The sequence below is a fragment of the Oncorhynchus masou genome, chromosome 13 (genome assembly GCF_036934945.1).
Source record: "Oncorhynchus masou masou isolate Uvic2021 chromosome 13, UVic_Omas_1.1, whole genome shotgun sequence".
NCBI classification, from domain to species: Eukaryota; Metazoa; Chordata; class Actinopteri; order Salmoniformes; family Salmonidae; genus Oncorhynchus; species Oncorhynchus masou.
The window spans coordinates 74,154,326-74,167,496 of NC_088224.1; the positions used below are offsets into that span (position 1 = coordinate 74,154,326).

At 40.0% G+C, this 13,171-nt stretch overlaps 1 protein-coding gene across 1 annotated transcript; it reads right to left on the minus strand.

Annotated features, from left to right (window-relative positions):
• Positions 1-844: 844 nt before the first annotated feature.
• On the minus strand, positions 845-10,973 carry LOC135551539 (LIM/homeobox protein Lhx1-like). Its single transcript, XM_064982744.1, has 5 exons — positions 9,995-10,973; positions 7,619-7,842; positions 6,708-6,985; positions 4,544-4,709; positions 845-2,998 (listed from the first exon to the last, which is right to left on the minus strand). The coding sequence occupies exons 1-5, from the start codon at positions 10,162-10,164 to the stop codon at positions 2,619-2,621; spliced, it is 1,218 nt and encodes a 405-aa protein (XP_064838816.1). The 5' UTR covers positions 10,165-10,973; the 3' UTR covers positions 845-2,618.
• Positions 10,974-13,171: the final 2,198 nt, after the last annotated feature.

Consider the following 13,171-nt stretch of genomic DNA (forward strand, 5'->3'; position numbering starts at 1 on the left):
AGCCCCCTATAATAGCAGGTAGCCTAGTGTTGGGCCAGTAACTGAAAGGTCACTGGTTCGAATCCCTGAGCCGGTCAAGGTGGAAAAATCTTCTGTTCTCCCTTGAGCAAGGCAGTTAACCCCCAACAACAACTGCTTCCCGTGTGCTGTTGATGTTGATTAAAGCAGCCCCCTGCACCTCTCTGATTCAGAGGGGTTGGGTAAAAATTGGGAAGACGCATTTCGGTTTAATGCATTCAGTTGTGCAACTGATCAGGTATCCCTTCCTATGAGGTAGGATTACTAAAACTACAAGAGACCCAGATTCATAGTTTCTTCATAATCACAGTTCTTCCATGACCCCAAGAAATGGAATCATTTCCAAGAGGTCAAAACCATTGCCAGGACTGTGGGAAAATAAATGATTTCAGCATAATTTATCAATGAATTCTGTGGAATTACTGAAGAAGTCCCCGTTGTGTTGGCTGCTGTAACGTTGTCAACCATTTCTATTACTGGGATAACTCAAGATTTCCTTGTTATTCGAATCTCTGCAGTGATGTATATATGAATTGTTCTTATAAACAGAGAGAGACACAAACTTGCAAGCACAATGTTCCATGCTCTGCTGTAATACTGGAGAAAATGTCCCTTCTGATTGGTGTGTGACGAGCACCGCCATATATAGCAAAACATTGCATGGCATTCCTATTATGGTGTGATTGTGTGTGTGTGTGTGTGTGTGTGTGTGTGTGTGTGTGTGTGTGTGTGTGTGTGTGTGTGTGTGTGTGTGTGTGTGTGTGTGTGTGTGTGTGTGTGTGTGTGTGTGTGTGTGTGTGTGTGTGTGGCAAAAACAGCAGTTGACATTTCCATTCACTGTATGGGATGTGCAAATCAGATCACACTGCTTGCATTTAGTAAATACTATACTGAATGGTTTATTATCCTAAACCTGTTCAATTGACTTCAGTAAAGAGACACATAAACAGTTCCCTCTTACTAAATTGAAAAGAACATATAAGAGAAATAACCCACACTTAAGTTTTATCATTTTTAAATATTAAATATATAAAATACAGCTAAGGTAAGAGATGATCTGTCCAAAGAAAATGTGTTATCATTCAAATTGTATATTTTCTAGTTTTATTAAAAACGCACAATTGTTTTCAACATGTTGTATTTATACAGTGAATGGTCTAATATGCACTGGAGGTCACATAAGCTTAGGTTTATTAGAACAATAACAGACATACCATGAGGGCTTGATATTTAAAGAAAGCAGCAGCCGCTAGCTGCATATTCGACCATTAATTTAATCGTTTGGATTTCCTTTGAAGACACAAAAATAAAACCTGTCTAAGTATGTTATATTAACAACTTTATGAATTTTTTTCAGCAGTCTACAAAAATGAAGAAGTAAATTACTCCTTAGCATTTTTTAACTCAACATGTTCTGCAGATGATGGTGCAAAGCACTTTTACAGTATTTGTGCTATTTTTTATTTGGTAACTGTCTACTTGTGTTTTTTTTTTTTTTTTTTTTTTTTTTTTTGTAAACAACATCTTGTACAAACTAGCACAGTGAACCACAACCCCAGCAAACGTGTTTGTCTTCATACAATATAAATAAAATCAATACAAAAGTTTGGTTAGTTGCTTGGAACATTTTATCTGGATCAAGAGATTCTAAAACATGGTTTGACACTTTTGACTCCTGAATGAAATATATTACGTAAACAGTTGACTGTTCTAGTCCGTTTCAGACACCCATTATAATATTTTTAGAAGGTAGACTTCATTTAGCAACATTTCAAGTTCTGTTCAATTTAAATATAACTTTGCCTTTTGTTTTCCTTTTGAAGGCCAACTTCTTCAGATTTGGTGGTTTGATTTTTTAACCAAAAAAAGGAAACTGTCCAGATGGAGAGAAAAAAAATGTATTTCCCCTGGCCTTCAGAAATATATTTAGTGTCAAAAAGGTTGTTTAAGTGTCAATATGGCAGAGCCTTGAGAGGCAAAGAGGTCTGAGGAGCTTTTGAATAAATACAAGGGACACGTCTAGTGCCATAAATAGAGTCAGACGCCCTTCAGCCTTCTTCTAATGCCAGCGGCGCAGGTTAGCGTTCAGACCAACCACCCTTCCTTCTTTTTCTGTAAAGCTGTTGAGTCTTTGACAGTAGCTAATGATGTTTTTGTGGATGTGGGACATATTACTTGTTTTCAGAATAGTTGTTTTCCCAGTGGCGTGTGTTTGGAGGGGCGTTGCTGTGCTAGGCCACTGACAGGAGTCAGGAAGGGTCACAGCCATGGAGAGCAGGGGCCTGGGGCAGCCAAGGGCCCACAGGGTCAACAGTCACACACAGTCTTTTATGTGTGACAATCTTTTTATTCGAGTTTAGAGAAAGAAGCAATCGAAACATCAACACAATACCAAGGTAAATGTTTACAACCACATTGTCCACGTTTTGTTTTTCGCCATATTTTTTTTCCCTGCAAAAAATATCATATGGGGAAATGAAAGAATTAAATATGATTGACAAAAAATGATTTGACTGGTGTCCCTACCCCTGCCCTTACCCATGCCCACTCTCCTGTCCTCCCCTATTGAATCTCTTGATGGTACAGTCCGTTCTTTAGAGCTACCAGACGGTGCCCTCATTCATTTCCGAGGGTGCATGGGACAGGTGGTTGCCGTATCCGCTGCCATTGAGAGACAGTGAGGTAAAGGGCGGGCTGGGGCCGTACACCTCAGAGGAGATGCTGTGCATGGGCCCCGGGATGCCTGGCTCCGGGCTGGGTGAGTCCCCAGGGTGGTGGGACATGATGTCAGAATAGCGCTGCACCTCACTGGAGGGGTGGTGCCCGGGCAGGGGATGGTCCATACCACCTAGAGGGGTGCCTGTGGGGCCTGAGGAGGGCACGAAGGGGAGGTCTATGGGGGTCTGTGCCTGCGACGATGGAGGCCCCTGAGGAAAGAAGTCGTAGTTCCCTCCTGGACCGTAGTACTCGCTCTGATAATCTGCAGATCAACAAAAAATCAGGGTTAGCCTGGGAACAAATTATCTCAGAAATATTCAGGAATTCATTGAATATACATAGCCTGAAGTTGCATCAGGAGAACCCCTCGCCGAGGCACATTAGTCAAAGCATGTTACACTTAAATCAAAACTGCAATTGGGTGGGGAGAACAACGCAGCAGCATAATTAATTAAAATGGGGACCATTTAATCAGAGATTTTACCTTTTGAGATCCATTTCTTTCTTTCTGCAGAATACTATTAGGCCCACTGTACACCACAAAGGACCAGAGTCCACCATACACTATTGATATCCACAAAACATGATTGGAAAATTGAAATAAGGATGCACACTACAATCAAGAGAATTCTACATTATTACATTCAGGGGACATTGAAATGTTGCTAGTTCAATCCCCAAGGTGAAAAATCTGTGAACTCCCCCAAAACAGTATCCTTTGAAAAGAAGATAAACATATTCGATTGACTTTGTATATTAATCATTTTTCTAAATTCTTCACAATTGAATGTGAGTTTATTTCTCAAATGCAAATACCCTCTCCAAGCATCAACATTCGAAATATTCCTCAAAGAAACGTAAAATGCATGTCACAACCAAATGTTCAAGTACTTTCCTTGGGAAAGAGTAGGCCTGCAAATGCACCGTTCTTGCATGTGAATGTCATCTTGTCAGGGAAAAAGTAAAGACAATTTGGTCAGTGAGATAACGCTATGGCTTGGAGCCCCCTCGAACTAACTCATTGACCTAAATGCAATGGATGTATTACTTATTAACAGGCCCGTTCCAGACAGGGATCCCAGAGAAGGCCGCGGGGATTTGGTAATGAGCATCTTCCCCTCTTAATACAGTTTGAATGTTGACGTAATATACCTGACATACAGAGAACAATATTAATAGTGTACTAGTGATTATTCATTCATATTTAATTACTCATTCAGGCATCTTGTATTAATTGTTATTGCGCGCTGTTTGGCTTACATGGACACCATATGAAGATTGATTCTCCATAGAACTGCAACTGTTCTTTTCATTGGCACTATTTGATTTATATTTATTTTCTAGTTTGGACACATGGGTCAGATGATTGGAGTTTATAATTTGAGACAATACTTAAAGAGACACGTTATTTAAACATTGTAATTTAACAAACTCAATTTAGAATCACTTCAGACCTTTTTGTGGTGTTTTGGCAGATGCATAATCGTGCGTAATGGTTAATTATCTCCCATTGTAAATCACTTTTTTTAACACGTGAAGATTTGGCACAGCATCCTAACTAATCCATCTCTAGATAATGTCCATCCATACCAAAACATTTAAAAGCACTCCTCTCCGTGCAGGTCATATTCCAATGATGTGTGTTGTGCTCAACTGATAAGCCATGATAGTCATCAAAGGCGTCCTGGGGCAGCGCGACAAATGGAAACAGCACTTGATGGACACGTAAAATTATTCGACATTTCAGAAAACATGTGAAACCAATAAACTCGCTGGGACACGCAAACCGTGTCATCAGTCGTCTTACCTCCGTAGTAAGAGAAAGGACCGTTTGGAATTAATTCCCCGGGTTCCAGCCGGTCCACTAGCGTTCTCATTCTCCTCGGGCTCCGGAAGAACGCGTGCCGTCTCGCGCCCAGGGCGCTCAATTGCTTCATGCGTCGCTCTTTAGACCGCCGGTTCTGAAACCATACCTACGGAGCAGACAAGTCAGCATAGAGCAACGTTAATGAAAATGAAATGGATTGGAAGAATTTAAGTGCACATATTACTTCTGGAGAGTTGGAGACAAAGAGAGGCTCACACCAAAGATGGCAGTTTGACCACAAATCTGAATATATTAATTAGGATAAAGCATTGAATACACACATGATGTAAATGTGCAGAATCGAAATTGTAAAATAAAAAGTAAAATAAAAACAAACACTAATTCACTACAGATCGAAAACCTTTCTTTGTTGAAGTATCATTATAGATTGGTAGCCTATATCAAAAGTAGCCTAACTTTGATATCTGATCTATTCCAACAATATAAGCATTATGTATGGTGTCAGTTTGTTTAGAATTATTACTCCTTTACCGTTTTAATATCATTGCTTTGTTTATAGATCCGTGATCAACATCAAAGCAACACCTAGGGCTAGGCCACTCATAACCTGGGTGCCCTTTTTGTGCCCGTGCGCATGGTCAAGTTCGGTGCGTGGTTACGTGATGGAGTGAAGTCTTATGCAAGGACAAGATTACTACTAATTATCGTCACTCCAGACTCACAGATCTAACCTCGGTGTAATGATCTTTTAACCCTCCATTTAACCCGAGTGAGGGGGCAGCAGCGGGAACCTTTAAAATCTCTAATTAATTTCTTAATAGGAGGGTTGTTACCGATTTATTAACCGGCTCCGCGAGGTTATTATTTCGTAATCTATATATCCACCCTTGAATTCCTTGTGCGAATTATGCTCTTCCCTGACGCTCTTATATATCCAACCTCGCCATTTTATTAATCTCCATAAACCTTTTTTTTTTACTTGATATGCCGTTCAATCTTTTGTTAATAGTTTTCTGCGTCCCCGCAGCACTAGCACCATCATGGGAGACTCAGCTGCGTTGATGCGCTTATTTGTGTGCACATACGATGTATTTTTCTAACTTAGGTGACACGATACAGAGAGCAACTAAACTATTTAAAATCAGGGGTTCATCGTCAGTAGCCTCATTTTTAGTAGCTTCATTTTAAACTCTTGAAAATAGGCCACAAATGCCACCAGCCAAAAAAAGCCATCCAGGCCTACTGTTTTTAATTATGTTGAACAATTTGTCAAAATTAAACATGTCAAATAAATACCACTGGTAATAATAATAACAATAATAATAATAACGACAGCAAACAACAAAAACAACACTAATATTGATAATAAAAGTATTAATAATTATTGCGTTTGTTGTTGTTATTATTATATGTCAACATAAGGCATGCTTATTTCAAATGATTTACCCTATTTCAAATTATTTAGCCTAGACTAGACTGGGGGATAAGGAGGCATTTTTAATTCTCCTGAAACAGATTTATGCGTTTACACTTGACCGAAAATGTTCACAGCATGGCTAAATGTGGTCGCAAAACGTGATTGCACAGCGTTGCCAAGACTCCCATTGCTCTCACCAGTCTCAGTCCAGTTGGCGTGTTTACCCAGCCTGCACGCCAAGAATCAAAAATACCCATATAAATTACGCTTTCCAAATAAACCTCGATGGCAGCCAATTTTTCGCTCGTTCATTTCAATGTGACCATGCAATTTCTAGGCAACCCCATCTTTAAGCGGGAAGGCAGATGAGAAAGGAGCGGAGTGATTGTGATGAAGCCTCACTGTTTGTGGCGAACTGTTGACACCGTGCCCAACATGGAGAAACAATTGCCAACCAAGACCCCACTCCACGTGCCCCCGCCATTATTTTGTTGATCAGGCGCTCAGAGAGATACTTTCCATAAAATATAAGCTGCTATATCACACGTTTTAATAAGTGTGTAACCCTGAAAGCGCACAAGGTGAGGGTCTCCCAACTGCCCTCCTCTCACAACCGCCCGTTCCCTCTGCAATATACCGTCCTCATCCACTCTCATTCCAATAAGACATGAGCTGTATCAGGAATTATATTTACGTCATTATAGTGCATTTTGTCGTTGCCATTACCTGAATTACTCTCATGTTCAGCCCCGTCTCCTGCGCGAGCTGCTCCCTGATGTGTCTTGTGGGTTTGGGGGTGGCAGCGAAGGCCGCTTTCAGGGTCTCCAGTTGCTTTGCCTTGATGGTGGTTCGCGGTCCACGTCGTTTACCGCCAAGGTTTTCGCCATCGTTCTCATTACTACCCGTTTCTTTGTCCGACAAATTGGCTATTTCAGTGTCCTTTACATCGTCCTGTAACTGGTCTTGAGAATCTGGTGATAAACTTGGATCGCTACATGCTGTTACTGTAAAAACGAAAAAGGACACGAAAAGCTTAGACACACAGTCCATGTGTAACCCTATAAATTCAATGAAATGAGGAATGTGAATGATTAATACTGCCCTGTTTGTGTAGGCCTATTTTGCCTTTTTAGACATGTATGTTGGCTTATTGCACTATAGGCCTAATAATAACATATGCAGATTACAATTATTTTTATGAACACTATTTGTCCATCAGTTACTTTTCAGCGACCAATTCATTAAATGTCATAAAATGGGCCTACAATAAAATCAATAGACTTATGGGTCTACAATAGACATACAACCAAAGGCCGATAATTAACATCTATGCAAATAGAATTTGATATTTCGGCTCATAAATAGACCTCAAATCCAAATAAATCTCTAGCAATCTTGTGAAAATATAGGCTATGCAATTGTGCAAATCCATTTTTCAGTTTTTACCATAAAATAAAATAATTTAGGCGTCGGGCCCACAATATATGCAAGAGTACGGCCATTTTCTTCATCAAAACATTGAATTGATGCATGATCATTCAACATCAAACGATGGGTGGAACACGTCACATCCATCACAATTTAGTATCCACGCGCCCAAAATTATAAAGCCAATTTGGCCGTATAGGCAGGCCTACCTGAGAGAAGGTTTGTGTCTTTCCCATTGCTATGGGTTAGATAATCTTCTTTGCAGACAAATTTGTTTTCGTCTATGATGTAGAGCTCCTCTCCCGTGGACAGCTGTTTGTTACACATCATGCAGGTGAAGCAGTTGAGATGAAACACTTTGCTCCTTGCCCTCCGGACCAAGTCGTTCGGCGAGATGCCCTGAGAACAGCCCGCGCACTTTGTCCCGAACCTCCTGCGAGGGGACACAGGAATAATGCATGATTATTAAAATGTGTTTAGGCACAAAACCAAACAGTATATGTTAATATACAACGATTGCATATTGAGAGTGTGAATAAATACATATTTTTTAAATAGAGGTCAGAGCTTGGTCAACACTGTTCAAAAAAGGTGTTTTCTAGAGCCTAAAAAGGTTATTCGGTTGTCCCTATAGGATAACCCTTTGAATAACACTTTTTGGTTCCATGTAGAACCGTTTCGGTTGCAGGCTATGTTCAAAATATACAGGTTAAGACAAGATGATTCTAATGCCCCATAACTCTTAGCAATCCACCGCACCAGCGTTGCTATTTAGAAACGGCGCTAGTAGTTATCAATGGAGCTGGTCACATTAATTTGTTTATTTCAGGACACTTCCGTATGCAATTACTTCGTTGTCTTAACCTTCCCTTCTTCAATCTAGGTTACAGGTTGAACCGTTTGTGGTTCAATGTAGAACCCTTTCCACAAACGGTAATACATGGAACCCAAAAGAGTTCTACCTGGAGCCAAAAAGGGTTTTACCTGGAACCAGAAAGGGTTCTACTATGGGACAGCCGAAGAACCATTTTGGAACCCTTTTTTCTAAGTGTATGAATAGGCCTGCTGGCTCCCAATTACAATGTTTCACCATGAGAATGATTCCATAATTGCCATATGTGGTCCTGTTCTTTATTATTATGGTTGACTGTAATAGTCCGTGTCCTTATTTTATATTTCTGCATTCATTGTCAACGGAAAACTTGTCTTACTTTTCCCAATCCAAAATGATTTGTTCCATTATAAATATATTTTTGTGTAAATAAGATAATTGCCTAGAATTGCATTTTAAGCCTATTAAGACCTTTTTTGGATAAAAAAAAATATTGTGTTGTCAATTCCGCAATTTAGCTGATCATTATGACCAAAGAATCCATCATGTAATTGCACAAAACAACAGGCCTAAATGTTGAACACGATTAGGCAATAATGTTCTTAGGGTTTTGGGAAAATAAAGACTTATACACCATAATATAGTTTGCAATATACAAGTTATTACCTTAATGTGTAATGAGCCTATGTTTTGTCGATTGTAACATAAACTAATGTGTATTGAGATGGTGTACACTGACTGCAAGTCTGTGATTGCATTGTCTGCTTGTTTGATCTTTTTAAAAGGTTTATTATTTAAATCCACGTATCACGTCCTTCTCACTGGAACCGTGCAAACACAGGAACCGTGCCTGGGCAGATAGTTTTGCCACTGGGCCGATAGTTTTGCCACTGGGCAGATAGTTTTGCCACTGGGCCGAGACACACTTCCTCCACACTATTCTGATGAAGTATTGATTCTAGCCGCTCCTCTTCACCTCTATGCCGTTATAAACAACGTGTGATTTCTTTCATACCCCATACAGAGGATGAGTACACACGCGTTTAATGTTGCTGTCCATCTTTTAGCATAAGAATACAAATTAACATGCCTTTAATTACTGGCTGTCCTAATCAAAGCTTCCGACGCACCACCTCCAAATCCACCTTCACACCTAGCACTTATTAGAAATTCTGGAGGAATTATTTATCTATTCGAACGATATTATTCTTTTTTTAAACTGATATTTAGAGTGATTCATGTAATTACAAATGCCATCTATAATACATTTAATGAAAGTATTTAATCTTGAGTATGCCTATCATTTTGTATAAGCAAATGATAATGGTAAATGTTTTGATAGAAAAAGGCAGAAAAGTATTGTCTTAACAGCTGTCTAAAGTACAATTTGAAGGAATGAGGTGTAATTATCGTATGTCATTTATTTTAAAATTAGCCTTAGGCTCTACTTTGAGTTTATTAGTTCAGTAGTTAGAAATTCACACCTGTGTTGTTTTTGTTACACTAAACAAATAACTGTGTTTATATGTTCATTGTTAGCCTATAATAAAATATATAGAAAATATTTTGTATTTGAAATATATCCTTATGAGTCTTTTTGGGGAAAATTGTGCATTTGACTGGGAACATTAGGATAGTATTGTTTACTAAACAGAAACCTGGCAAATGTTTATCCAAGACTGTACATGTGAAATAAGAATTCCTGTAGTAAAGGACGAATGAAAGGGAGCAAGCTCCCACCGGTCAAGCTTACCTAAAGAAGTCGTTTTTGCAGTATAGTTTCCCCTCTCGAGAAAAGCATTTCTCTGTTAAATTGCATTTACACTCGCAGCACTGTACGCACTTGACGTGCCACGCTCTGTCCAGAACATTGAGGAGAAACCTGTCCAGTATAGGCCTCTCGCACCCGGCACAGTGGACCATCGTCTTTGGAATTGCACCCACTCTGCAACCGTGGTCTGTTCAGCCTCCTGAGGTTGTGGTCGTCTCACTCACACTCTGACTTGAGCAGAAAACAAATCAACAACACACACGGATCATTGGATGTTTTGTATTTGTAATATTTGGTTCCTTATTCGCTCGGAGGTCCTGGATCAATGTGTTCACATAAACAGTCGATGGGTAGCCTGGTCGCTATCCTACCTCTTCTTCGCTCCACTGAAGTGGTCAGCATGGAGGTTTATAGGATCCAAGTACAGGATGGAGACCGTTAGCCAGGATGTAATTCGGGATGGCGACCGTTAGCCAGGATGCGTCCTCCCGGGCGAGGTAGTGCCAAAGCCTTTGACGCCTCGAAAATCAGTCCTTTGGATCCTCTTCCTTACACCCAACACACATCGGCTTAAATTAAGCCAACCAAATGGCAAAAATGATCAAGCCACCTCTGAAGATTGGTTATACTGCGAGCACCATAGCCTATCAGCAAGCATCCGTGGTCGTCAAAGTGAAGCATTGGCCGAAAAAGCTATGTGTGCCAGTCACTGCTGAAGACGCACATCTAACAAAATGGGTTTGGGGCAATACTGTCACACAACAAGACGCGCGTGCCTATAAATAATTCAATGTTCTTTGACATGACCGCTTATCCACTGTTGAGCACCCGATAAGAATCGAAACAATTAACCACCAAAATATTTCAAGGAAAAGTGGGTTTCCTCCTGCTCTGTTGGCTAGCTGTCCCCTCGAGCTCTCTTTTGGTAAATTATGCTAGTGATGGTAGGATGCGTGTGACATCTCCGTGTACAGTCTCTAGTACTCTGCATGTTCCTGAAAGCACACGAGCCAGCCTTATTCACAGTCTGGTGACGTCAGGCAGTGGAGAAGCCAATCAGCAGCGCGCCATGCAAGTAACCATTAGCAATCCCTTCAAAGCCAAGCCGGTGCATTCTGTACTATTTATGGGGAACTAAAGAAACCAATTGTCAAATATTCCCAGAAATTGTTATATGTTAGTGAATGTATGTGGAGGGAAAGACGACGACCGTTGAGGTAAAAACAGCACAATCATCCGCTTATCAATTGTCTGCGGCGAGGGAATGGACATGAAGAATCATTTGATAAGGTAGATATGGGCATCTTAACGTTCTCTCCGGATCCTGCATGGATCCTCCCCGTGGGCGAGAGAGAGCGAGTCTTCGTTTTAAAAACCGTAGCATGTCTATCTTATATTGATATAACAAATGGGATGGGATGCATGCTTTTGTTGCTTTTTTCTTTCTTTTTAGTGGAAAAATCTAATTTGGACTAAATTTGAGCATATAGTATATAGGCTACAGAAGTGACTTGACTTTTGCCATACAATAGGTTATTCAATTATCAATGACGAGATTATTCATAGGTCTGATTTCAGACTTAAATTGACAGAATGTTTTTTATTAGAATGGACAGCCTCTCCAATGTGCCAAGACGAATGTGGTGGTTCAGGATTAAAACGTTTTTAGATTATAGTTTAGAGACAAATTCGCAATTATGTGTAAATTACCTATGGGAAATTAAATTGGCATGGGCTAGAAATCAGTATTTACCCAAAACAGGAATTATGTTTCACAATTCGAAATAATCCGAGGTATAGCCTATGTCCTGGTGGCTTTTATAACTTTTTTCATCATATGCTTTTACTTGAAATGTTTTTCTTGACAGCTGCTCATAGCCTTCTTCTTACCTTTTATGCATGTTATCATTTATTTGCCATGATCATAATTTAATCACTATTTCAATCCACGTTGCCCACCAATACATCTCAGCAGTGCTGTACTCTCTTTGATCTTTTATGGAGCATGGGTGATGTGAAAGACGAAGAGGCTCAACAGTTTAGAGGTTGCTAGATCATTGTGACAGTTGCTGATTGCTTCAACACCTTAGGATGTTTAATTAAGGCCTTTCAATCCACTTACCAGAAGTGGAGCAGAAAACTTTACGTAGAAGCTTGCAGACTCCAAGGTAGTTGGAGCTATGCATTATGTAGACATATTGAAAACATTATGCATTATGTAGACCTAGTAAAGATAAATATTCATGTGTTTTACAGGACCAAAACTTAATTTTTCAGGAATGTCTAAATGTTCTTACTATTGATGAGTTTTTAGTTAGGTTCATGGTGACATCATATATCCAGCCATCACATTTCTTAGTTTTGCAATTGTTTTAAATCATCCTTCATAAATCTGTCTTTAAAGCTCAATGGAAGTTGAATCCTCTTTGAATCTTTTGAATTCTTGCTTTCACAAATTAACATGTGTAAAATTATAGCTTAATAAATATAGTATTAATAGTAAAGAAGTTGTAATAGTTTTATTTGTGAAGTGTTGACACTAAATGCTTTGTGACTGATTGGATACTTTCAGACATTGGGAGGGAAAGTGATGCCATTCGCAATTGTCATGGGGTGACACCACAACAGGGAGCCATCATCCTAAAGGTCTCCTCTCTCACTCTCTCCTAGCCTAAGAGATTACATTTCTTCATGACACCTAATCTTACATCATCACTATCTCACTTCTCTCACTCTCACACGCACTCACACGCGGTCACACGCTCGTCGCACGCACACACAAACACACACACACACACACACACACACACACACACACACACACACACACACACACACACACACACACACACACACACACACACAAACACAAACACTTTTGGGCAGCGGCTGATTTTTTGTGCAAACGTTACATTCTGAAATCTGGAATCAATAAATAGCACGCTTCCTTGTGCATATGGGCTACTTCTCTTGTAAAATGGAGGTGCGGGCAGGACACGGCCGCGACTGGCCCCATACTATAAAAACACGGTGACAGCTGCCTCAGAGCATCTGGGGAACGCCTATTTTGACTGCGGCACCCTTTCAATGACATGTGTTGTCCCCGGGGAAGAATAACAGATAAGAGACAAACACACAACATCCTCGAGCCCTGGCATC

Excerpts from the sequence above, each read along its gene's own strand:
- LOC135551539 (XM_064982744.1), bottom strand. The coding sequence starts at position 10,164 with ATGGTCCACTGTGCCGGGTGCGAGAGGCCTATACTGGACAGGTTTCTC. Across the intron at positions 6,986-7,618 it reads AGACACAAACCTTCTCTCAG|TAACAGCATGTAGCGATCCA; the intron begins GTAGGCCTGCCT and ends TCGTTTTTACAG. Across the intron at positions 2,999-4,543 it reads TCCTTTCTCTTACTACGGAG|ATTATCAGAGCGAGTACTAC; the intron begins GTAAGACGACTG and ends GTTGATCTGCAG.